Below are 27,396 nucleotides of genomic sequence, written 5' to 3'. Positions count from 1 at the left end.
TAGAATCGGTCTATTTCGTTTTTTTCTTCTGTACTTGTAAAAAGTAATGGCCAAAAAGGTAGTTTATTTTATAAAATACGAAATCCATCTATCTTCGTACAGTTTAATAAAATAACTAGATTAACTAAATGAGTTGTGCGTTCACAAAATCTTTTTTTTTTTCATTATAATAGACATCATGGACATAGACACCGTGTAGAATTTATATGTGGGTATGTGCCAAGTATGATTCCTTAGACATATCAATAATAGTCTATAGCAATGAATAATAAAAAAATATTCCTTCAATATGGCTCCGCTTGTATCATCAATCAATTCATTTGGGCAGCGTACTATTTATATACGGTCGTCATTACCCACATTTGCGGTGATTTTAAACACGTGTATTGTCATCTCATCCATTAGTAAGTTACAATATGCTTACTAATAGATTAATATATAAGAAATTTATTGAATATGTAATATGTATTGTATTTTGTAATTGTTGACACTCAAATAAATTGCCACATTTAAATATATTTTGTCTATTTTTGTATAATCTAATTGTAGTTACTTTGTATAAATAATAATTTACCCATAATACTAAAGGAGGCTGGGGCTCTCGCTCTAAGTACAGGTTCTGTTATATTAACTTTTTTAGGAACCCAATTTTTAAACCACAATTACTGTATTCATTTACAATTATAATACTAATATAAGTACTGTAACTTATTTAAACTACAATTATGTTTTTTACGAAAATAAAATTTAATTTAATTTTTAGTATCATAAGAATGTAATATTCAATTGTCTTGTAAAATAATATTAAAACATTAAGACAGTATTAAACAGTTGTAAATAATGGATTTAGGTATATAATAAAATATCTAAATAATAACAATATTCAATAATTTGGATTGAAAAAAATTTATAGTTATAATTTTTAGCATTGATTTTACAATATTATAAATAAGATAATTTAATAAACTATATAAGTTATTTATCGAAATTATAAGAAAACTGCAATGTTTTTCTTTAATAACTGAATTAGGTTTAGAGAGAAAATACTGTTAGTATCTTGGGAACGCAATTTCGATGTGTTATGTACTGTTCTAAATATAATTGTACATTTTCAAAAAATAAATGACGATTTCTTTCCTTAATTCAGGACAAGGGACAAAAGTTATATCATTACCATGTTTCCATATAAATATGAATAATCGCAAAGAATTTTTTATTAATTCCTCGATCATATCTGTACAACTTAAATTACGTCAATAGAAAACTATTTTAATAAAAAAAAAGATCAGAGATGAATTACTTACACATCCCTGATCCAATTTTTTTGGAGGACATAAATATAAAACACGAGAAGAGGAATAAAAATAGAAAACATTTTTCTTTCTAAATAAACAAACATTTGTGTGTGGTACCGTTGTACATATATCAGTATATATATCATTAATCATTATCGATAGCGTCTGAGACAATTCCCAGACTACATGGGGTCGTGAAAATAGTCAAGTGAATTTATCTCGGCTGGCTTAACTCAGCAAGCAATCCAACCCCCTGCTCTGATAGTGTAATCTACTATTCAGACAAGATATGGAAAGTGTTCCCCTGCAGGAGATATACTTGGTAAAATAAAAGAACAAACTTACTCCGAACGATCTAGACGCTTGTTTGCTAGTAAATGAATATGAAATGAACGTGAAATCAAAATATTATTTATTTGTTATATAGGGAAATTTCTTCTGTTCAGCATAGCACTGTTCACAGACATGGAATGAATAGATGTCGCAACAGCATACACTTGTGTGCTACTTTATTATTTAGTAAGCTTAGAAAAGACTATTTGAAATCTAGCATTATTTCAAAATCTATGTCTAAGTATGTATTGTATCCAACACAAAAAATAGTGGTTCCATTTGTGATAATATTAATATTGATAATAATTTCACTATTTTTATTTTGAAATGAATAAAACGCATCGACAAATGTTTAGAGATTTTGTATACTCATAAGATTTAAAATGTCAGGATTTAGAACACAGTATCAAGTATTTACCTGCATTTACTGGGTACAGAGGAATAACACCCGAGTCCACAGGAATAGCAACGCATGGGGGGTATCATGGGCGAAACAGTATACTCTATTATGTCCATGGTACTGCTCATGTCTATAGGCGACGGTTACCACTTTCCATCAGGTGGACCGTCAGCTTGTTTGCCAATCTAAGTTGTATAAAAAAAATTACGAATACACATTTTTGAACATTTTGCTTCATAATAAACAGGATATTGCTCTGCAAAGAATAATAGCGGCTAATACTAAAAATTGTTATGCGCTTATTTGCATTTTCCTTTTTGCGTGCGTCTTCTATCACACTTTATGTCTGATACCATTACTTTACCTAGGCTGTGTAAACAAAGCAGAAAACGGATTTGTAATTCGAGAACTCTCCTAATCTATCAGCAAAGCAGTAGAATGAGGTAAAGAGTTGTCAGAGACATATAAATCGACGGAAATAGCAAGAAAAGAAATGTTGTGAATATCTAATAGAATAATTCTTAGGCTTCGTATGAGGTCTTCTGAGTTTTAATACAAAGTTATTACATAATGACACTCCACTGATATACCTAAAAGCTAACGGTGATCATAATAGAAATGCGGATTTGTTTCGTTGAGTTAATTTTGTAATCACACACAGTATTATTTGAATTTCAATCCAATTGGAACAAACTTGGTATTAATTTCATTTAAACATAACTGAACTATATTTATCTATTAATAAAAAAAAATATTCCAAAGAACACATTTAATTTTCAACTTAAATGTAATCGATTAAAAAATCGTCAAGTCAGTTATCATTTCAAATTCAGCGTGAATTTGAAATCAGAAAGAAATAAATTGTCATTTTTTTGGTGAAAAATCTCATCAGAGATCTGGTTAAAATATTAGTATGGTGAAAGTTTATATTATTGTTGCGCGCCATTTCCATTCTAACCTTCTCAGTCTACTTGCTCGGATAAATTCTGCTCCAGTAATCCCGATCGTGATCACATATCATTCGACCCAAATTGCACACAAAAGCTGGTGAAAGGCGATAAAATGTTATTGATACTAATATATTAATGTTTAGCGTTGACGAGAAAATATTATGATCGTTATTTATTGATTGGATACTATCCACAAGTTACAGTTTTCATGTAATTTGCTACACGAGAACCGCATACAGTATTTTCACCGTTGTAACGTATATAAAACTTTATTATGATAAAAAGGAATATATATTTGATAATGTAAAGGTATACATTTTTGTACCACTTTATTGTTTGCATTCTGTAATTATAAAATGGCTAAGCGTTTTTGTTATATTGTTGTTTAACCCGACCGATTTGTTTAGCACTAATAATTAAAATAATACTAGAAATAAAATGAATTATTGAATATATCTGAATTTAAAATAAATTGTAAATTTAAAATTAGTCAAATATAATAGAAATTAAAAATTCGATAGTAATTACTTTCTGAGAATTAGTGAATGGATATGACTTTTTTTTAAATATTTTTAATTACCTATTCAGTTAAGGTTTTTATGAAAAAAAGTAAAATGAAATTGGAACAGGATAAAAAAGAATTGAAATAATTCATATTTGTTTAAATAATATTTTTTCACGTTTTTTTTTCAGAAAAGACAATTTGAAATGAATGATAGACTAGACTTGTCGAGTTATCTGTTAGAACCAATACAAAGGATTCCACGATACAAACTATTTCTACTGGATCTAGTGAAAACATATACAGCATATGAGAACGAGAGATCTGATTCAGACTCTCGAATATCTAAACTGAGTGTTGATAGCGACGAGACGGGAGGCAGTAATGGAGAATCTTCCGATAATGAAGAAACGCCTTTGGAAAGTTTAAAGCAAGCAAAAACCATGATTGAAAGGATCTTGACAGCGATCGATGAAATTATGGCGTTGGAGAATATTAAAGATTGCCCGGTAAGTAAGAAAATTGAATAAGTAGCATCGCTTATGTTTATAGATATAGTGTGAACGTGATAAAGTTTGTTTTATCATAAAGTATCTACATGGAAAAAATCTATTAAAATTACAGTTTAAAATGTGTAAATATTTATATATAAATTTTTTTTTAATGGATAGAAATGGGCTGATAACTTCGTTTGCGTTTTTGTTTAGGCTAGCAAGATACCAGTAAGCCTATCATGATACCTATGACCTTATCATACATAAGTCAGATAAAGTTCCACCGTTAGGTTTTTATCACAATGGTTTCTAGAAAGACCGTACGGAGATCGACAGTATATTTATTAATTTAACACTTTATTGTACCAATATTATTTGAATTGTTGAATGATTTTTGAGTAAATGTAATATAGTATTTTTTTTTAATGGGTGATAATAGATTGGTAACCCCACCCGCGCTATTGGTATACACCGGCGGGGCACCAGTGAGGATGAAGCAGGTCAGTTAGCCCATCGTGAAGAATTCAACAAGAATTGTTCACGATGGTTTCCAGGGGGAACCACGTGGAGGTCGACCTCATAAGGTATATTGCTAGCAATGTCGAACTCCATTGCTAACAATCCCTTTCCCCCCTGTAATATAGTATTAGAGGCGATCTTATTGCTAGGCAATCTGTTCTAGATAACTTTTGGGTAGAATACGAGGTCTGTCCGGAAAGTTCGTATAAAAGTGTTCTGGAATGCGAGAAAGAGGAGTGGGGAGGCCAGGTAAGCGCAGGACCCCTTCCTTATGTCCCTAACAATGCTTCAGTTCTGGTCTGACCGCCGTGCGGTGCGACCTGGCTTGTCACGCCATCTGTGAAGTTACCTCTTAACGAAACCCCGTCGGCATGGAGCCCGCTTCCGTTGAAGAGCAGCGCGTCGTAATCAAGTTTCTCTCGAAACTCGGCAAGAATGGCCGTGAAATTTTTGCCGATCTAATTCGATAAGACATCCGGGGAACCACGAACAAAAAAATCAAGAAAATCCCGCTCAAATGTCAAGACAATGTTGATTGTTTTTTTCGATGTTCGGGGGATTGTCCATCAAGAATTCGTCCCTCCAGGCCAGACAGTTGATGGAAAATTCTACGTCGATGTGCTCAGACGCCTCAAAGCTCGTGTGGCACGAGTTCGTCCAGAATTGGCGCGAGAGGGGCGTTGGATTCTTCACCACGACAATGCCCCTGCCCACACCTCTCTTGTTGTCCGTGAGTTTTTGATAAAAATTCCATTACGGTGACCGAACACCCCCCTATTCGCCGGATTTGGCCCCGTGTGACTTCTTCTTGTTCCCAAAAACCAAATTGGTACTTCGGGGGCGGCATTTGGGGGACATAAATGAGATAAAAAAAGCTACGACGGGGTAGCTGAGAAACCTACAACCAGAGGACTTTCAAGGAGCCTTCTCACAGTGGAAACGGCGTTGGCACAAGTGCATTATGTCACAGGGGGAGTACTTTGAAGGGGATAAAATTGATTTACCTGAATAATTGTAAAATAAAATTTTTAAAAAACTTTTATACGTACTTTCCGGACAAACCTCGTATATTAAAGAATGAATGGGTAGGTGATGCGTTAAAATGATGTTAAGCTAAATATCGTAGATAGGTACATTTATAACTATACATAATTATAATACACAAAGGTATGATCATCATCATATCAGCCGTAAGCTGTCCACTGCTGAACATAGGCCCCCCCTTGTAGATTTTGCCAGTAGTTGCCATACTTGGCAGGCAGGTTGGCAGCCGCAGTTAGGCTTTGATGATGTTTTAAGAAGGATCTTGCTGCTTATCTATCGACTATTATATTCCCTTAGTCGCCTCTTACGATATCCACGTGTAAGAAAAGGGGGCCTATTCTAGGTCGGGATCACACGGTGATATAAATGTATACGTACACAATACTGATATACATATATAACACGGAATATTAGTAAGCATGAAGGATGATCAAGTGATTTTAGGGATAGATAGCAGGTATAGTTTAAGGTAGTGGAATTTACCTAAGTTTTTAAATAAAATAGCCAGGAATTGAGCGCGCCGTATAGATATAGGGAGTGAGTTTCATAAACAAACTACTTGCACAGAAAAGGATTTGGAGCGGACAGAGAAAGAAGAAGAGTATAGTAATGGCGTAGTTAGTGTGTGTTGCTACAAATTCGTTTTATATCTAGGTTTAATAATAGTGATTTACTTAGTAGTTCTTTAGTATTGTATCCCGCAAATTTCTCTGCATTAATCTTTATTTAAATCCATTTGACATAGTTTTAAATTATCACATTCATAATATTAGTAGTATTTACTTATATTTCAAGATGAACCATTGTTTTATTGCATTAAAAAAATGTTCTATAAAACCTACTAAAAATATATAGTAGTTACTTTATTTGAATGAATTAACAAATGCTGTGTCATGGACACGTAATAATACAATAGTTATTACAATACGCCATACACGATTCGCCATGTTTAATAATGATAATGATTTGGAGTTCCCCACAAAATATTTATTTAGTGTTATTATGTAATGTACTAACTGGTGTTGGCCTGCCATCCCACATTGCTATCATTAAAGAAAAATCCTGCTTTATTAACAATTAATCGATAAATTAAAAATATGAAAAATCCCCGAAACACTAAACAGAACTTTATTAGGCATAGATATAATCAACCTGGTTACCATGAAATCTACCATCTACTATGAAATGTAATTAAAAATTTTCGGACATGGGACGAAAATTTTGATAACAAGTAATATATGAATTGATTTGTGCTAACACATAAGGAGAGCTAACATGTTTTATTTGTCTTAAAGTCTAAAAGACGTAATGTGTCTGAAAGACACATATTTTGACAAAAAATTTTTCGTCACATCAAATTTCGTCGGCTTTAAAATTTTGAAAAAGTTTATAATAGACATGCCGTCGATTTATATAATGTCGATCTAAGAATCGGGATATTGAAATTACATTTTTTTTTAATGTTTGCTTGTTGCAAGTAATTTTTAATCTGTTGTATTGGTTTTCAGGCTGAGCTGAATCTGTTGCAACAAGGACGCTTGCTGCGACAAAATGAATTTTATGCGATGGACGTCGTTCGACGGCGAAGACAGCTTGTAAGAATATTCCTGTTCGATAAACTGGTTCTGATCACCGTAGTGTATAGAAAGGTTGGTAAATGTTTAAATTTATTTATTTATTCATTACACTTTATTTACATTGCAAGCGATTTTAACTCTGCAAGAGTTCTCTTCTAGTGATTTTCATTCATATATTGTTTTAATATTTATTCTAATACTCGTTGCTGGAGCTAGTTCGTAATTATACATAGTATTGTAGCAAGTATCTGTTTCTTTTGTAGGGATTCTTTTAATCCAATTTGAATTGTAAGACGTTTTTATCATATGTACTGCGCTGACGTTGAGTTGAAATTATAATGAAATAATTAAAAAATAAAATTGAATATTTTTTTCTTCTAAAAGATTCTACGAAAATTTATAGGATTAATAAAATTATTTACTTCATATATAGCACAATATATGAAGTCCTCAGTAATAATATCGTAACTGTGGGAAGTTTTAAAGTTAGAAGTTTCTAGAAAAATTGAAACCATGATGTCTCACTTCCCGCTTGTTGAAACTTGGCGTCTTTTTGTTTTACTTTATCTAGTTTATCTCTCTGTTTACCGTTCTATTTGGCTTTTAGTTTAAACTAACTTTATCAAACAATGGTAAATTTAAAAATAATAAAATTAACAGTGAGTCATGTATATGTATATGACATTTTCACGATTTACTAATGAATCATTTCATTATCAATAACACAATGAATTAGCGCATATTATTTTATGCAAACAATTATTGCCTGTGTCTGTACCTATCCTGTGATAAGGACCAATGAGTATTCATGGGAAATACTATGTAGCAGTATAATATACCCATTACTTACATATAATTGTATAAAGATAATGGTTTCATGATTATAATCTTTAGTTGTAGCCAGATAGATTTGTCGACTGTTACCGTAAACAATTTCGGTGTTACCACAAAAATTAATTAAAATACGACCTATCTAATTAATGTTTAATAAAACTTCATTTAAATGATTTAATATTGCTTAGCCAATGTAGTAATATTTATTTGTAATTTTACATGTGAATAATCAATAACTAATAACAAAATTTATGTTAAAACAATTGCAATAAAATTTATTATTTGACTTTTTTATTTTTGACGAGACAGACAGTCGTTTGTTTAGACATGAACAGATTTTGGACATTCTTTAGTAGTATGACGTCTAAACATGTTTTGAACTCCTGTCTATTGCAGGTTTAATTTTTTTTGTAGTAAATACAAACTACTTATTGTCATATTTTTTTTTATTTAAAATCTATAATTATTATATAATGAAGTAAGTACTTATATTGTACTTATGTCAGGACTATTTAATAGGTTCGGTAAACAGTTGGCGCCAGAATGCTAGGGCAATGGCGCGTGCTCTATATATGTTTAAGTTATAAGTACATTTCTCTGCGGTAGACATAATTATTGTGATGTAAGTTTAAGTGGAAGATACTATACCTATTTAAAGATCTGAGTGGCACTTACTGATATAATTAGTGCGCTGTTTTGCGTCATAAGGAATCTAAATTTGATATAGTTAGTGTCGCACTAGTAATATGGTTATATTTATGGGTTATTCTGATGTTTGTTACAATCAAGATTAATGGAATAATATCGAATTAATATTTGAATGAATGAATATTTATTTACAAGAAACATGATAAGTATATTGATGTCAACAATACGTTCTCATAAATAGGGATGCAAATATTGAATAAATAAAAAGTATAAATTTTGATTGAATTAAGCATTAAAACAATTAGTAATGTTAATAATAAATGTAATATATAGATAGGCTGAATGGATTTAAATAAAATTTAATATCCGAATAACTCGTAATTCTAGATTAATATCTCATATATATATATATATATATATATATATATATATATATATATATATATATATATATATATATATATATATATATATATATTTTTTTTTTTTTTTTTTTCAATGCCAATTAATGACGAGACATAACTGTGGTCATAGTAGTTGGTCATTAAATAAAATTGCACATGAAATACTAGATGGCGCTAGAAAAGAGACTAGTGGTTTTTGTTGATTATTTTGTAATTAAAGACAATTTAAGGCAAAATTTTTAAATTCTCTAATTATTTCATTTATTTTTTATCGATATAGTAACAATTTATCATAATATTTGTCTTTATTCTCTTATATTGTACAACTTTGTAAAAAACATACACTAGCAAGAAACATTGCGATTGTGTAGGTTATAATTTATTTAGGAAAAGATGACGTATTGTCTGTCATTTCACATTCATACATAACATTAATAACCACTCGCTAATTTAGAAATTTTGCCTCTAATTATCTTTAATTACAAAATAATCAAGAAAAGCCACAAGTATCGATTAGTATTTCGTGTCCAATTTTGTGTAATGACCTACCACCTTAAGTTGTCTAATTGGGTAGTTATGAGAGGTTTAAAATTTATCCATTATCACATTTTAATGAATATGAATTTACGAAAATGACTATAGGGTTGGCAACGCGAACGGATGCGTGACATCCCTGCTGTTACGTTTACCGTCAGATGGACCATATGTTTGTTGGGAAATGTTATACTTGAGAGTATTGATTTAAGTTAATCGTATTAAATTAATTATGTTATTGTAGTTTATATGAATACTCAAGGGCATTGCAATTTAATTTTTTGATGCCCATGTCATAGTCCACGTGACAGTCTATTCAGTGGCGCGGTATTGTTCATATCTTATGCACCAGTTACCACTTTCTATCAGGCGGTCCGTGAGCTGGTTTATTGCATATAAAAAATATAAACGTTGTAAAAGATACAAGGATATAGTTCTTTTTTGGTGAAAATGTTTAATTTTTGGAAATATACAAATGCTGGGTGCATAGAATTTTTAAACGATTGTTTGTTGTAATATGTCAACGCATGGTGAGAGCCAGTGACCTTCTCAATGCCGCGCTAATTTACCACGCGCCGTCGGTTTCAGTTGTTTGTTGACACAGGAAGTCTAATGAACGTAATACGTGAGAATGTTCGCTTTGTTGTGTGTTGTATCAAATATGCCATTCGAGGTTGGTTGAATTGATCAGTATCACAACACTATTCTTGAGTTAAATTAAACTGTACATGGAGAAATTAAACCATTGGTATTTTGGAAAACTTACATAATTTTTTTGTTGTTTATTGGTTTATGTTTCTTGGAGGATGAATCTTGTTTTCCCGGCACATATGATTTCATACAATTCAAAAGCAATAAATTCTATTGTTGTTATTGTATGCGTTATCAATTTAAATAAATACAACAAATTACAGATGTTAGAGAGAGAGAGAGAGAGAGGGAGTAGAACACTTCTTTAAAATACTGTGATGCAATGTGTTATTTTAATATTTATTTAATTTATTATTTCAATTCTATTGTTGTTATTGTATCCGTTATCAATTTAAATAAATACAACAAATTACAGATGTTAGAGAGAGAGAGGGAGTAGAATACTTCTTTAAAATAATGTGATGCAATGTGTATTAGAAGAGACTAACAAATAATTCATCATCATCATATCAGCCATTAACTGTCTACCCCCCCCCCCCCCCCCACCCCCGGCTTCCCTGGGGTTTTGGCCAGTAGTTGTTATGCTTGGCAGACGGGCTGGCAACCGCAGTCAGGCTTTAGTGATGTTCGACTCGGCAATTAAGTTCTCTTAGTCGCCTCTTACGACACCCACGTGAAAGGAAGTGGTGGCCCATTCTATGCAAGGTCCACTGGCTAACATATATTTATTTATTTAAACTTTAATGCACAGTAAAACTCTATGTATATTTGACCGACTTACCGGACGGTGTTCTCTACTAGTCAGCCATTGGGCAAATCGAGAAATCAGTAGGCGGTGCTTTATTAAATAGAGGAAAGTAATTATGTTGTATTTTTTCATTATATTTTGAGTTCTCATCTCGCATTTATAATACGTGACAATAATTTGTGTCGGTAATCTCATAGCCATACAACGAAAATGATACAAGATTCATGAAGAATATAAAACGGTAGTAACATTACAGAATAAGGAGGCATAACATAATAGTTGTTAGAAATTAACACATGAGAGGCACCGTGGGCGTTACAGTAGTGTATTTTGTCATGCCCATGTTGCTGTTCATGTCTATAGGCGACGGTTACTGCTTTTGGTCGGGTCGTCACATTTTTTGCTTCTTTAAGTATCATAAAAAATAATAATACCATAATAGGTGTTTTATGGGAGATTAAATGTGATTAAATCCTTTAATTTGTATAAAATTTTATTACAAGTTAAAAAAATGATATCGGGGTAAATTCTGAGGTGACATTTTTCTATCTATATATCTTTTTAAACTACCTATTATTGATCACAGCGGAATATTTATTCTAAGGATCAATATGAGTTACATTTCTAATAGATTCAAAGATTCTTTTAAAAGGGTTGTATTAAGGTTTCTTCAGTAACAGCAACGCGCACGTGACGCTCCTAGTATTGCAGGCGTCTATTGGCTACAGTGACCATTTTGGTAAAAAAAATTAGTAAAAACATGTTACATATTTAGTTTATAATGGTCCATAAAATAATAATTTCTCGAAAATATCAAATTAAATTATCTGGTTAAGAGAGGTTTAGAGACACCAGAAGTCACCCCATTGTATACTACGAGGTCTGTCCGGAAAGTTCGTATAAAAGTGTTCTGGAATGCGAGAAAGAGGAGTGGGGAGGCCAGGTAAGCGCAGGACCCCTTCCTTATGTCCCTAACAATGCTTCAGTTCTGGTCTGACCGCCGTGCGGTGCGAACTGGCTTGTCACGCCATCTGTGAAGTTACCTCTTAACGAAACCCCGTCGGCATGGAGCCCGCTTCCGTTGAAGAGCAGCGCGTCGTAATCAAGTTTCTCTCGAAACTCGGCAAGAATGGCCGTGAAATTTTTGCCGATCTCAGAACAGTTTATGGGGATGATGCTGTGAAGGAACCAACCGTCCACAAGTGGCTAAAAAGATTCAGAGAGGGCCGAGAAAGCGTTCAAGATGACCCACGTTCAGGACGTCCTTCCACTTCACATTCCGACGAAAACGTGGAAAGAATTCGAACTTGTGTTAATGGGGACCGTCGTTTAACGGTCAGACAGGTGGCTGAAGAGCTTAATTTGGGCAAAACCGTGGTCCACGAAATTCTAAGAAACGAACTTCAAATGAAAAAAATTTGCGCCAAGATCGTTCCGTGAGTTTTTGAGTAAAAATTCCATTACGGTGACCGAACACCCCCCTATTCGCCGGATTTGGCCCCGTGTGTATTCTTATTGTTCCCAAAAACCAAATTGGTAGTTCGGGGGCGGCATTTGGGGGACATAAATGAGATAAAAAAAGCTACGACGGGGCAGCTGAGAAACCTACAACCAGAGGACTTTCAAGGAGCCTTCTCACAGTGGAAACGGCGTTGGCACAAGTGCATTATGTCACAGGGGGAGTACTTTGAAGGGGATAAAATTGATTTACCTGAATAATTGTAAAATAAAAATTTTAAAAAACTTTTATACGTACTTTCCGGACAAACCTCGTATACCATAGATGCATATCCCACATACAAATTTTCCTTAAAAAATATCTGAATGACATAAAACCCGTATTAAAGTACGTTGCTTGGTTTAGAAGATGTAGTGAAACGGACAGAGCGACAGTGTTAGATACTATTTGAAAAAATAAGACATTTCAAATAGTATTAATTTAATCATTGTTTCTTCAATTATTCATTTATTGTAATTGTTTGTATCTACAATAAGTTTACTATAGTAATCTTTTGGAGGAAACAATAAAGAGTGTTTATCTACTTATCTATCTATATTATATACATTCAATATATATGACAAGAAAAAGATATATTACAATGCAAACACACAATACGACATTAAAAGCAAGCTTAGTAAATATGGGTGGCATGAGGGCATGACGCAACAAGGCTCACTGTCAACATGTTGAGTAACGTATAGAATGTACTTAAAACCCGGTCAAGTATGAGTTGGACTCACTCGCCTAGGGTTCCGTACATACATATCTGTAATCTGTAAATAGGTTTTTAATTTCTTTAAATAAAAATATATGTGTATCATATACTTATATATTGTACTTCTTGTATGTATAATAACTATGTATCCATTTTGTGTATCCAAGTTAAAATTTCAGTTAAGTTAGGAATATCTTAAACCATGACTGTGGCTAAAAATTCCACCACTTACTATGTTTGTTGAGGCTTTTTGATATATATATATATATATAAAACTGTGCTAATTAGAAACATCGTTATAGTTTTCCTATAATATTCATATATATCATCATATAAACTGTAATCATTTGACTTATTTGACTCCGTAAAGGTAGGAGATGGTTCCTCATCTCCTATGTTTGCAATGTATGGGGACTGGTAATTTTTTTTTACATTTTCTATCATAAGTCTTATGAAGCTCCTTGAGTTGTACATTTTATGTTATATAGTTATTCTTCATACTCCAAGTGGTCTAGTGATCTTATTTTAAAATTGTAATACCCCTTTTATGAACTCTTAACAAAGAATATAATTTTTTTTTCAATTATTTCTATTGGGATATATGTAAGTTAAAAATCTAAAACTATTTCAAATTGATAGCATCAGTAGTTGCTGAGATATTATGATTTGGCAGACGGACGCACGGACGGACGGACGGATAGACAAAGCCACACCATAGGATCCTTTTTGATACTGAATCCTAAAAACCATATGAAGTAGTAAAAGAAAAATATAAGGAATACCTATGTAGTGTACGTATATAACAAGATGGATGAACTGTGTAATAAGATTTGAATGATTGTGATGTAAAAAATGGAATAACCATCCAGAATGGTGGTTCTCTTCCTGTATGCATGATTAGACACTAGGCATTATGTTTATTGCAAATTGTTCTAGAAACACTATTAAAAAAAGAAAATTTATTCCACGAGTATGATTGAAAAAATTTCAAAATGGTGTTCGAACTCGAGCGGAAGCGGCAACTCAACCGGTAAGAGCACTGGCCTCGGAATGGCGTAAAAGATGCATGTTCAAATTGCGATTACGTCGAAAAATTTTTGATAATTATTTTTATTAAAAAAATTCTTGATAACGCGTAGTAATTATTGCGATTTCTTTACTATTACTATAAATGGGAAAGTATGTTACCTCTTAGTGCTTTAACGGTTTAACCAATCGTTATGAAATGTGACATACATGTACTTTTTATCTAGGTCAATGAACATATAAGATCAGACCATAACATAGAAGACGCGGGTATAGGATAGTGATTCTCATATTTTAAAGAAATTTCAGGTAGGTACGATTAGTATGAGAGTAGAGTAGAGCGTGATAGATATGTATATATGTATGTTTAGATAGGTAGTCATTGTTTGACAGTTGCTATTGTATATTATATCTAATATTCCATATGTTTAATTTTACAAGAATGTTTGAATGTAACGTGGCAGGCACGAAATTTGGACAAATGTGTATTTTTTTTGATAGTTTTATTAACAATTTTTTTTAAATAGGTCATAAGGTTCTTTCAAATATCAATAATAATACACCGTACTAATTTGATATAAAAGATTTAATTGGAAAAATATCAGATAATATTGATAACGAAAAATTTATTTGTTGTTGTATTGTTATAATTTCAGAGCCCAAGAGTGGAGTGCTTCATGTACAAAGACCACATACCTGTGGATGATCTAGGTATCACGGCAAAAGTAGAAGATCACTTTAAATTCTCTATATGGTACAAGAAGAGAAACCTCAAGTCCTACAAGCTGGAAACCAGTGACACAGCCGTCAGAGCAGCGTGGGTGGAAGAAATCACTACATTGCTTTGGGAGCAGGCTATGCAAAAAAAAGGTAAGTAATCTGAAATAAAATATATTCATAATAGTTATAGAATAATCATATAGTTAAATCGGTAGTTATTACATTAAAATATAGTTATAGAAGTTTACATAGATAATTGGGTAATGAAGTACTGTGTAATCAGAAGAGGCGACGCATGAGGCGCGTCATGAGCGGAATAATGTATTCAAAGGTGTTCAAGTGTTGTTTATATATATAGGTAAATATTATTATTTGGGGGGGGGGGGGAAGGGATTGTTAGCAATGGAGTTTGACAGCCCCATTGCTAGCAATATGCCCTATCAGGTCAACCTCCGCGTAGTTCCCCCTGGAAACCATCGTGAACAATTCTCGTTGAATTCGTCACGATGGCCTAACTTACCTGTTTCATCCTTGTCTATCATCCTTCACTGGTGCCCTATCAGCGTATACCGATAGCGCGGGTGGGGTTACTATTTCATTATCACCTATAAAAAAAAATATTTGTTAGGCTATTAGTTATTTAATATTTTTATACACATAAAAATAGAAATTCAGTCGCATAAATTTCATTTTGAGTAGTCCATTTTTCTAGTTGTTATTTTTTACTGAGCGTTGTAATGTTATTGACTCATTTACTGAGCAATATGTAGTTTTTAGCATATTCGAACGCAGTAAGAATTTTAGATTTTAGAGTATTATGACAAATTAATAAAAATTGTAGAAATTGTGTTGCCAAATGAAATATTAACTTGTTATTAATATCACGAATGAATAAAATGTTGTCATTGTGGTTTATTTTAGGTCATTTAGACACTTTATGACGGGGCTTGTAACGATAAAACATCCCTCCGTTTATGGGCCCAATTGAGGTAAATTACGTTCCATAGTAGACCAACAGTGTGTTATAAATGAAGTTCAGTTAAGATGTGAGGTTGTTAGTGTTGTAAGATTGAAATAATTTAATTTAATTGTTGTAAAATTACGCAAAATAGTTGCAACATTTGTGACAAATTATCATTGTCCAAAAAATAAGAAAGTATTATTATACATACAGGACGGTGATTTACAGTTGTTTATACGTCATTGAGTCATCTAATCTACAAACCTATATGAAGATAACCTACAAAATGTATATTTATGCTGACGTATTTGATTATCATGTGATTGGCTACTATGTTTGTTGTATGTATTGTCATATTTATACTGAAGGTCATGGATCGATCTACCATGAAAGATGAGTAGTGAAAATCTTATGATAAGAAACTGTATGTTTTTATTTATATCTCAATAATCTCCTTGCATTAAACAGTTTTAATTGTAGTTTAATTGGACATGACCTTCTTTTATAAGGAAAGAATCTTATAGATTTTTATCAAGGTAACATTTATCAGTTGAAGTCGTTCTAGCCCTTTTATTACCTTTTATTTACTTAGTTAATAAAACAATTTATCTGAATAACTAATTACTTAAGGTAAATTATTATATTCGTATTTTTTAATCTAAAAAAATAGCTCTCGAGTTTCTAGTGGATTTTTTTTTTTAACAAATTACAACATTCTTGTCTGAGCATTAGAATCTAAAAATATTGACTAATTTAAATTACTTAGGCACTTAGCTGTCCCGGCAAATGTTATTTTGCCATCATTTACCGAGTCTATTTTCTTTATCTTGATAAGAGCTATTATATCTTTTAAGTTGTAGCAAACAAGACACGTTTATAAAGTTTCATTAAAATCTGTAAGGCGGTTATGGAGATCAGCGTAAACGAATATTGTGACACGGGACTTTGATACTTGCAATAGTTCAATTGTAACCTTTTATTTATAGATTCTTTCGATGTATTTTAGCTCAAGGATTTTACGTGTTTACGATCGCTCGTTAATATTCTTGTAAACCTTGTATTGTGGTAAATTCTAGAAGTTAGAACCATAATATGTTGAACAATATTCGAGTAACGATGAATAGCTTAGGTATTATGCAACGAAATAACTAGCATTGTACTGAGTTATACAGTATTGGGAGTATTTGAGAGAGTTACAGCATTACTCTAGCCTGGTTAATGTTGTTATGAGAATGTTAGCCTGACTATTACTAACATAAAGTAATTCTAATATGTTCATTGTGGATGTAAATGTATAAACGGAATGTTACTCGATCATAAAGGCAATAATATAGATAATATTAATACAAGCAATATAATCTTGAGGGCTATTCGTATAGTTAATGCTCGGTCGGTGACCTCTGTCCATCGAGACTCCTGGCCGAAGTTGAGTCGAGCCTATTTCTCATAAAGAAACTTGTTGAATCCATCTGGCACGCAAGCCTAACCGAACTAATCCCGCATAGTTAATGCGAACAAACTTTTTAATTGATCGTCATCTGCTCCCTGTGCTCGTGCGTGACGGAAGAACTGCGAGGTTCTTTATCGTCACTGATGTCTGACGCACTCGGGGTCGACGACTGTGTTTTTTATTGGACACTTGTCGACTTGCATGTGCACTGAGCTGCATCTGTGGGAACGCGCCGGAAATATTTTTTTCTATTCGATTTGTATCTTGCATTTGTTGCTCGTTTTTATTGAACAATTTTGCTTATGTGTAAGTGTGTTCTAGTGTAATAAAATAGCAGAATAAAAGTTTGAAGTTAGGTTTTTTATGCAATGTAGGGTTTTATTAAGAAAGAAACAGTATCTGCAATCTATATTTATAAAACAATTTCTCCTTCTTCTTCTTTATGTTTAGCTCAGACGATACGGCAAATATATATAATTTTTTGTATATTTTTATAATATAACAACAATACATTTAGTTACTTTTTGTTCTTAAAGGAACGTGTAGAATATTTGAACAATATATATCTGAAGACTGAACATCTAATTTTGGTGTTTTGAATGCCCATATTTGAGAACATTATATTCGATACTTTATTTACATTAACATCGTCACATGCGAAAAAATCTTACTGAACCATTGCGATATCGAGACCGCTGAAACTCTGCTAATAAAGAGAAAAGGTCGCACGCTTTGCTACTTAATTATTCTGTTTTGTTTACTATTTATTGCATTGAAATGTGTTGTAAGTACTATTATTCCGCGCAAACGACCGTTCCTTTCTGATAATTACACAAGGGAACGCTGCAAACGTTACAACGAAAGTGCGATCGTCTCTGACTCGCGCTTTTACCATTCCACATTCCTCGCGGAGATTATTCAGATAAGAGTAAACTGGCATTTAAATCTTTCTGGTAACGCTTTTCTTTGTTACCACATGGCTATTTAGGGACAATTGCCATTTCCTCAAATAGTACAATAGCCTTTTGTCTAGTGTGAAACACATTGGAAAACATGTCGTGATTTGTAAATGAGTCAGTCACGTAAGTATGCTTGTGATTACTGTATTGGAGTATTTGATTAGTGTACTTATATAAATATTATAAATTTTATTTGATTTACTATCGATTATAATATTTTCTTTTACTATGACAAAGAGACTATTTGCTCTTTCATATCTCTTTAGATCATGCTACTTCTATTTGTAGACCGGTTACTCGTGCCGTCAACAAATTGCTTTAGTCCCTATTCGTAATAGCAATTTATAAGGATATTAAATTACAATAGCATCGATACAAAGTACATCCTAATCTATTACTCGTATTACAAATGCAAAATACTTTTTATGTTAAAGTTTTATTAAAATAATCTTGTTTGTAACAAAGTGTAATTTCAAATAAAATATTAACTACAAGCTATCTATATATCAATACGTGAAGTAAAAAACTTTGTACCCTTTTTTACTAAAATAGCTCGGACGGAGGAGTATGAAATTTGGGACACTTAGTTTATATTTAGAAGGAGTGCAGAATGCTAATTTTCTTTTAAATTATGCATAAAAATATATTAAAACAATAAAAAAACATCATTACACACACTTGCATGTATTTGACACACGCATACATATACGCTCTTTTGTTTATTGTTAAAGTTTGTGGTTAGATTGAGAATAGATTAATATTGTCTTTAATATTATTTGTCTATAGTCTTACTGAATGTCAAATATAACCATAATAAATTCATTTATTACAATATATGTTATGGTTGTATTTTGACCACGGATTGACCACTGGTATAAGATTATTTTAAAAATATTATACATAATGTATAAATCTCTTTATCTTCGTTTAGTAGACGGAGTATAATCTTTATAGTGTTACAAGTAGTTTGATAACGTGTTAAATAAACGAAACCATAAAAATAAACCTCTTTATCAGATAATTTTGTTGTCTATTAATATAAAAGTTAAAGGTACAACTGCTTTCGTCGGAAACCTCATTATTGGGAGTCATGACAAGTTTGAATATTTTATTAAAAATTTAATGCATAGTGTAATGTATATTTGTAATCTCTACCAGTCAATCATATTGTAAACAGAGAAATGGGTAGGCACTGCGTTGAAGAATTAAGAAAATATGAACTAATATTTAACATATTTATACATTATAAACATATAATTGGACTAATACAAACACATACATAATACACATACATAAATATATAAAATATTATTATATCAAATAAATTAACTGTATTAAAAGAGCAAAGAAAACCAACTATGTCTCAAACGAAGTGACCAGCATGGATAAGAAATTTAAAGGGAAAGTGAGAAAAAATATAAAAGTATTGTAATATAATATAATTGGTCATCTATTTTTCCTATGGCACTCCGGCGGGTTCATAGCAAATTCCGTTCATGTAGAGTTTAAACTTCTTAGGAATATCACGTGTGTGTTGCTTATTTGTAATTATTTCTTCTCCATATTTTAAGAGACTAAAAAAGAAGAAAGGCAGGGTTTCTTAAATTGTTTTTGTTTTGTTACTTTATATTTTTGCCAATTTTAAATCGACTTTTATCAATTTTTTTTCTTGTATTAATTATATTAATTTTCTTACAAGGGGGAGAGTGAAGGTATCGTTAGTAATGGGGTCATATAGCTCCATTACTAGTAATATATCCTGGCAAGTCGACCTCCACGTGGTTGCCCCTGGAAACCATCTTGTCTTATTCCAGTTGAATTCGTCAGGATCGGCTAACTGACCTGATTTTATCCTCATCAGTCATCTATCACTGGTGCCCCGCCAGTGTATACCGATAGCGCAGACGGGGTTACCATGTCAATATCACACATTAAAAAAAAATTCTTACAATAGACGTTGCTGTTTTCAAAATGAAGAAGGTTCTCAATTCGGTTGCATTTTGTCGTGTGTTTGTTACTTTATTACTCCGTCGATTGTAAACTGATTTGATTAATTTTTTATGTGAAAAAATATACTTACAGATTGGCCTCATACAAATTTTGTCAAAAATGGTTTAGTAGTTTAGTTTTTAAATAAAAATAACTTGTTTAATTACAAGTATATTAGAAATTTATTCTAGTTTTAGTCATAAAATCTTGCTGTCTGCAGGGAATCTTTCTCTACTGAATATACATGCATTATGTTTTATTGAAAAGTATCGATTATTAAATAAAGTGAAATAATACATATTGGTGTTGAAAGATGTGTTACTGCAAGTGTAATCCTTCCCATATCATTAGTAGAGGTACTGAACAATAATTCCTCGGTTTGATATGGAGAAACTATTCAAACAATACATTACTGATAACCATTGTGTTAGTTCTTCGTCATAGTGCAATTTAATTCATAACCTTAAATACTAATAATGAAGAATGATAACCATTATTATTTTAGCCGCTAACAGTCCACTGCTGAACATAAGTCTTCCTCATAAGGGCAGTTTTGTCTGTGTTTTAAAAATGACGCTGTTGCCCATCCTTCACCTTCTCTTAGTCGACTGTTACGACAGTCACGGGGGTAACAGGTGTATTGATGACAATACATTGTTAGAATAGTTTGTATTTATTATGCGTTAATTTATAACAAACATTAAAAAAGATATATAAACCGATAAACGCATTTAATTATCAGATATTAGATTAAATTTTTTACCTAGTACTCGTATGTTATAGGACTATAAAAGACTAGCTTTTACCCGTGATTTTGTTTGCGTGACCGAGATATGTTTTCTGATCCGGATAAATAGTAGGCTATATCCTTCTCCATCTCATATAGTAAGTGTATAACGCAAGGTAACAATCAAACAAACTCACTCTCACGTTTATAATATTGGTTAGGATATTACGTTTCTAAATTCGTATTTCTCATATTTGAATCTGAATATTAATTGTAAATATGTCGCAACATTTCGTGGAACGCAGGTACTTCTTATCGGGCTTGAGGTTTATCAGTAAACCTACTTAGGCAGGTGCGGTTTAGACTGATAGGGACTTGGCACTTATGTTGATACAATTTTCTTGTTCTAATGATTTTAATGGTGATTAGTGTTGAAATCCTTTTTATTATAATGAGATGTAAATTATCATTTCAATAAGTGAAACATGAATAATAGGTGTACATAATGAAAATATACTACGAAATATAGCAGATCGGGCCAACATTGTACAAACCTATACAAACACACCAGCTTTTTTTATCATATATCGGTCTAAAAACTATGATATGTCTCAAATTGGAACAGATAATAAACACAAAATGTCATTAAAATCGGTCGAGCGGTTTCTGAGATTAGCGTGAACGAATATCGTGGCATGGTATTTTTGTATAATAACATTTAATTATATTTACAATTAGTTCCCGATAACAAACAGGCCCGATTTTAAGGCGTCTTTCTCTAAACCTATCTCAGAATCGATCTTAATATCTATAAGTTGTTATAATTTGTCCTAGATGTATTCGTATTTTTGAAGATATCTATACTAAGATTTATTCCGGTGACGAATTTATAATAATTTTGTTTTAATTTACCGGGTAATTAAAAAGTAAAATCGATCGGATTACTCGAAGAAAAAAAAATCGTTTATACAGTAAGTGAACTCAAACATCATTACATATTATATTTATTATATAAAAACAATGGTCTCATTTCAGAACTGTTGATGGAGCAGCGCAAGAAACGGATCTCGACGATTTCGATGAATACGCAACAGTCCGACGACAGTGACGGCAGAAACGATGATAAATGTAAGTAGGCAAAATGTTTTCCTTCTTATCAGATTAACTGAATTTATTTAGATTGGAATATAATACTAAACATTAATCTGTGTAGGCTTCTTTTACATTATTCACTGCATTTGCGTGGAATTTACTATCTTCCGTTTCAGATGGTTTTTTCTTAAAATCTATGTTTGTGCACGCCTAAATCACATATTTGTTCAGAAATTATGTATAGTACATATCATTTTTAGATGCAATCGTATAAATAATGTAAAAATAATCTTTTAGATTTTAGCAGTTTATAGGTCAGTAGAGACATCTGTGTAATTATGAGATTAAAATGTGTATGTATATGAATTACCATATTATTCATAGTACGATAATTCATTGCATTATTTTTAAAATTTTGCGGATTTTACTGCCATAGAAATTGAACAATAGAGAATAGGCGAAGCAAAATGCTGGGCCACTTTATACCATATGACGATTTTTTAAAGAGTATAGTAGAAGGAAAAATAGAGGACAAAAGAGGAAAAGGAAGGCCGAGGAATAACTACATGGAACAGACAAAGGAAACGCTAGGTATCATGTCGTATGGGGAGGTCAAATATATGGCATGGAATAGAGCTGCCTGGAAGAAAATGCATGAATTAGTTGTACCGACAAGACGAAACTTTTAAATGAAGAGTAAAACTCTAAAATATATTGTATGTGATTTAAATGTATATAAGAGTAGGAAAGAAAATACTTTTTTTTTAATTCGCTGTATGAAATAATATTATAATGTTGAAAATACACCGAAAGGCGCACCTGGCGCACCGGAGTGCATTTTTTAATGCGTTGGAGAAATTGAAAATATTTTTACAATAATTTTAAAATAATATTCAATCTGGAAACTAGTAGTATAATAGATTATGCGCACATCCGTCCAGATTCCAAGTTGTGTAAGTTTAGTGCAATATAAAATTTTAATATGAAAAAAATATTTTAATTTTATTTACTGTATTGTATTGTATAAAGTGATGTGTTGCGCCCGATGCGCACCTTTCGATGTAAATTGTACGTAAGCTTGATAAATGTTAATTGTACATTTGATCATATTGAATCATTACACCAACACAATAACAGCCTAAACCGCCGTTGTACTCATATTAGGTACTTACACAATTTAAATTTTATTCACATAGGTTAGTTAAAGCTTCTAGTACAAAATATTTTTTTTATTTTTGCATTACACAACATACATATTTCAATAATATCCTATATATTTTTTTGTTTTTCAGAATTAACACAGAAGAAATAAATCCAAATCCATTATAATAAAATACAAAGTGTAGGTAATATAAATTTCTATCAAAATTGTGATGTACCTAATAGATGTCAATTGTTCGTTTATATCAAAAGACATTTTACACACTCAAATTTTCTGAATCTCGTCTATAATTATGCAGGGTTAATCGTAATGAGCATATCAAGCCAAAAACCACTGATAGTGGTTATTCATTAATTTATATCACTTGTCACAAGAAGAACAATCGATATCTCAAAATACTTTCAGAACTTTTCATTTTAAATTGTCACGTGAGTGTTCGAGTTGTACAAAAAGTAGATATTTTTTTATTTCTCGTCTATTAACTAAAGGTGACTCCAAGGTGTGAAGGTGTTCAATTAAATGAAATCATTGGGTTTTTGGCTTGGTTATTACGAATAATTCTGTATATGTACATGCCCATATTCTTTCTATTCTTTATAATAAATACACTGGTTGTGTCCGCGACTTATGGTAGTGGAAATAATTTATTGTGTATTTGTTTATATTCTTATTAAGCCATTTTTAGTAATGCGTTAATAAACAAACAAGTATCATTTCTACCTATAGATTCCACCCGAATTAGTTTTCGTTGTTTATTTTTAAACTCTGTAGTTAATTTTTCTGTAAAATTTCCTAATGTACAGACATTTGATTTCTTACAATTCCGATTCTCCAATCCAAATAAAATTTTTGCCGTTCCCTGAACACCATAATTCGACTTTTACGAGCATTTAAAAAACAGTCAAATTAGTCCAGTCGTTTATTTAAGTGAATTTCAAAAGGAAGAGGTGATCTCAATTTATCTGTTTTTTATTTTTTGCGACGATTACGATGCCAATTTAATCAATGAACCGATTTTCACAATTCTTTTTCAAATCGATAAGAACAAATATTCCAGTGTTTGTCCTATTTTAATTTAGTGAGGAAAAAACCGTTGTTTTTCTTTGAAGAACAAAACTACAGATATTTACAATGTAGGTTATCTACGAAACATCTCATTGTATATCAGTGCGTTTATAATTGAAGTCGTTCGTATTAATACAGAATTAAATAGTATTAATTTCTTAACTAAATATTTAATTAGGTTTCTTAATAACATAACTATGTAGCTTTATACAAACATCTTTCCTCCAGGTCTATTAGACGGTTTCGTAATCGTGAGGTTGCACCACTGATTTGCTTGTAGGTCAGTAAACTTTAGGCAATCTTCCAATCTAATTTAAAACAAGGTTTGGCTCTATATTCCCTTAGCTTTTGGACGCAGACATCATGAAATCCGTATTGTTTCAATGCTTGCACTCTATTCATTTCTTATTTCCATTCATTTTTCTTAAACATATTTTTATGTACTTACTTTTTCTGTGTGAAATGTATTCAGGGGTTTCATAAACTGTTTGTCTTATTACTTTTTTTTGTTATTATTATATTAATAGTCATTTTACTGACTGTGTGTTTGTCATCATTTCTTAAATACACAGTCGGTACAAAGGTGGTGATATTTTCTTCTAATTATTATAATTTGGATGTTTTTCTTTCTTTTAAGCTTCTATTGAGTATTTTTTGTATGTAATTATAAAAAATAATACATATAGATATATTATAGTTTATTTAATTTATTATCACAAAGATTTATCACATGGAGATTTTGTGCAAAAGTTGTTTGGATAAGCGTTTGCCTCTGCTTGCATGGTTAAGTCGTTTTAGGGAGTGGGATGTGGTAGTAAAATTAATGTGTATGGGATGTAACACTTTAGTTTTCACAAATGATACTTTAGGAATGCAAGAGTATGGTAGGAATAGTATGATGAGCGTCACAGTGAGATCCGTGAAGTCTGTTCGTATCTCTAAACTACTTTTGGTATTATAAGTTGGGATGTAATTTGTTGTATTACAAGTTTATATAAAGTTTATATCAGATACAACATGACAAATTAATGCAAAGGCAAAAATAGTTAAATTAGTATATGGTGGTATTTTGCACAGTTTAATATAATATTTAGTTATTGTGTTTGAATCATATTCATGTAAGATTCTCTGGCTTTTACTATTCTTTTTTTATGTTTTTGAGACGTGTTTTTATGATTATTTTGTAAGGTTTTTTTCTCTGATGGTTTAATACTAATATGGTCAAGATTGAAGCACGGTTTTATTAAAAAAAAACCTTAAATTATGTAATGTAGTATGATTCAACCGACCTATCTCTGACATATGATATTTTATTGTTGATATTACGTTTTTATATGACATATCTAAGTAGATACATACCTAAGATAATACAAAATATATAGATTGATATGTGTAACGTTCTTTTTTTTTAATTTTTGGTAATATTAATAATTTAAGGTTTTATTATACAAAAACTGTGACTTCAATTATGGAAATATTTTTACGATATGTAAATAAACCATATTGAATGTAAAAGAATTAGCAAATTTGGTTCAGAATGGGCCAAAATATCATGAACTTTCCTCTTTTTGATGTGAAAGTGAAACATTGTATCACGTTGTATCATATTGTTAGAACTCAGAACTAAAAAAAGACCCTAAAGATAAATAATGTATTTTCGCCAATTCTGAACCGATTTCGGTGAAGTTTTTTACAATTTATCCCCTTGTTAGTTCAATATTAATATAAAAATATTATAATTGAAATAAATATAAAATCTCAATGACCTGGTGTTTGTAAATATTTACTAAATTTATTTTGTTGCCGTGGATATACGCAGTAATTATATTTTTGTTATTTTTTTAGATAACTCACTTCGGGGAGTACCAGGCGAGGTTCGTAATAATGGAGAGAAGAAGATACGAAGGACCACGTGGTATTGTGAATGACTTGACAATAATGTAGTTGATGCATTTCAATGTGTTATTTTTAATAATAGGTTATCATTGCCAAATATAAATAATCCTGATTCTATTGATTCGCAAGGATTGTAAATTGCAAAAAGTATTAACATTTATTTTTTATACAAATTTAAAATACATGTAAGCATAATATTAATGTTGTTTATGTCTAAGATTAAGTGGGAGCAGAGAATAAACTAGGTATGAAATTTGATAAAATGAGGAGATAGGGGAATAATCATACATTTATTATATTATTGCCAAAGACATATTTAATGGATAATGCAAATATAGGTACATGAATGCTTAGATATTTTTAGCGTTATAAATATGTTTATGTCACTATTCGTGTATTAGTGATAAACATATTGAAAGTAGAAAAAGAACAAAACGACAAAGCCCTAACGGGTCATAAACTTAAGGGTCGCCAAAAAGTCGTAACAGAATTTTATATATATTAAAAAAAATATGTTATTCGAAAATATATTTAATTTCCTATTATTGTAGAAATATCAGTCATTAATATGTTGAATATATTATGTTATTTAATGTTTAGATTTTTGTAAATAATTATTATTGTTATTATAGACGATAGTATATCAACAAAATAATTATCAAAATAAAATAATCATTGACAGCATTTTTCTGTTTTATTTTAAATCAATCAAATCCTCAAGTTGTCAGATAAGAGATGATGTCAGGTTTAGATTAAGGAATGTGTTGTATGTTCTTAATCTAAGATGTCAGGGCATATCATAAAGTACTTATAGAGATAGGGTATATTTAGAATTTGTGTGTTAGATTTAAAATAACAGTTTGAATGACCAAAAGTGTCATAGTAACCTTACTAAATATAGCTTCCATTTTTGTAGGAAAAATAATTTATACAATAATAGATGCTATTATTGTAATATTATGTTAATATAATATATATTTAAAATTTGTATATATAATTTAAAAATTCTACATTTTATATAGAAGTAAAGAACTTAGGGTGACACATCAAATGATTAAAACTATCGGAATAATTATTCTGTCCCATTCGCGCTTCTATCGTTAAGCAGTTAGTTGTGTTTGTATGGTTATGATTCGGTTTGAAGAGTGGGATATGGCAGTGAATTTACAGGGTACAGAGGAATAACACCTGAGTCCGGGG

General features: G+C 31.2%; 1 protein-coding gene across 4 annotated transcripts in view; it reads left to right on the top strand.

Moving 5' to 3' along the window:
- LOC113516802 (FYVE, RhoGEF and PH domain-containing protein 6-like) overlaps positions 1 to 26,880 on the top strand; it is a 45,045-nt gene extending 18,165 nt beyond the window's left edge. Inside the window, exons 4-9 of one of the 4 annotated variants that reach the window (XR_003402243.3) lie at positions 3,672 to 3,989; positions 7,046 to 7,186; positions 14,832 to 15,045; positions 22,017 to 22,109; positions 23,366 to 23,419; positions 26,146 to 26,880. Coding sequence is in view for 3 of the 4 variants with exons in the window: in XM_026901275.3 (XP_026757076.1) it covers positions 3,672 to 3,989; positions 7,046 to 7,186; positions 14,832 to 15,045; positions 22,017 to 22,109; positions 26,146 to 26,228 (849 nt within the window). In the remaining variant the exon portion in view is untranslated. Of the gene's footprint in view, positions 1 to 3,671; positions 3,990 to 7,045; positions 7,187 to 14,831; positions 15,046 to 22,016; positions 22,110 to 23,365; positions 23,420 to 24,528; positions 24,581 to 26,145 lie in introns of all 4 variants that reach the window. The other 3 variants (XM_052900883.1, XM_026901277.3, XM_026901275.3) reach the window with 3 other exon arrangements.
- The last annotated feature ends 516 nt before the right edge of the window (positions 26,881 to 27,396 follow it).

Source organism: Galleria mellonella, unplaced genomic scaffold (assembly GCF_026898425.1).
Source record: "Galleria mellonella isolate WM207_F2 unplaced genomic scaffold, CSIRO_AGI_GalMel_v1 utg72, whole genome shotgun sequence".
NCBI classification, from domain to species: Eukaryota; Metazoa; Arthropoda; class Insecta; order Lepidoptera; family Pyralidae; genus Galleria; species Galleria mellonella.
This window is presented reverse-complemented; position numbering and strand designations above follow the sequence as displayed.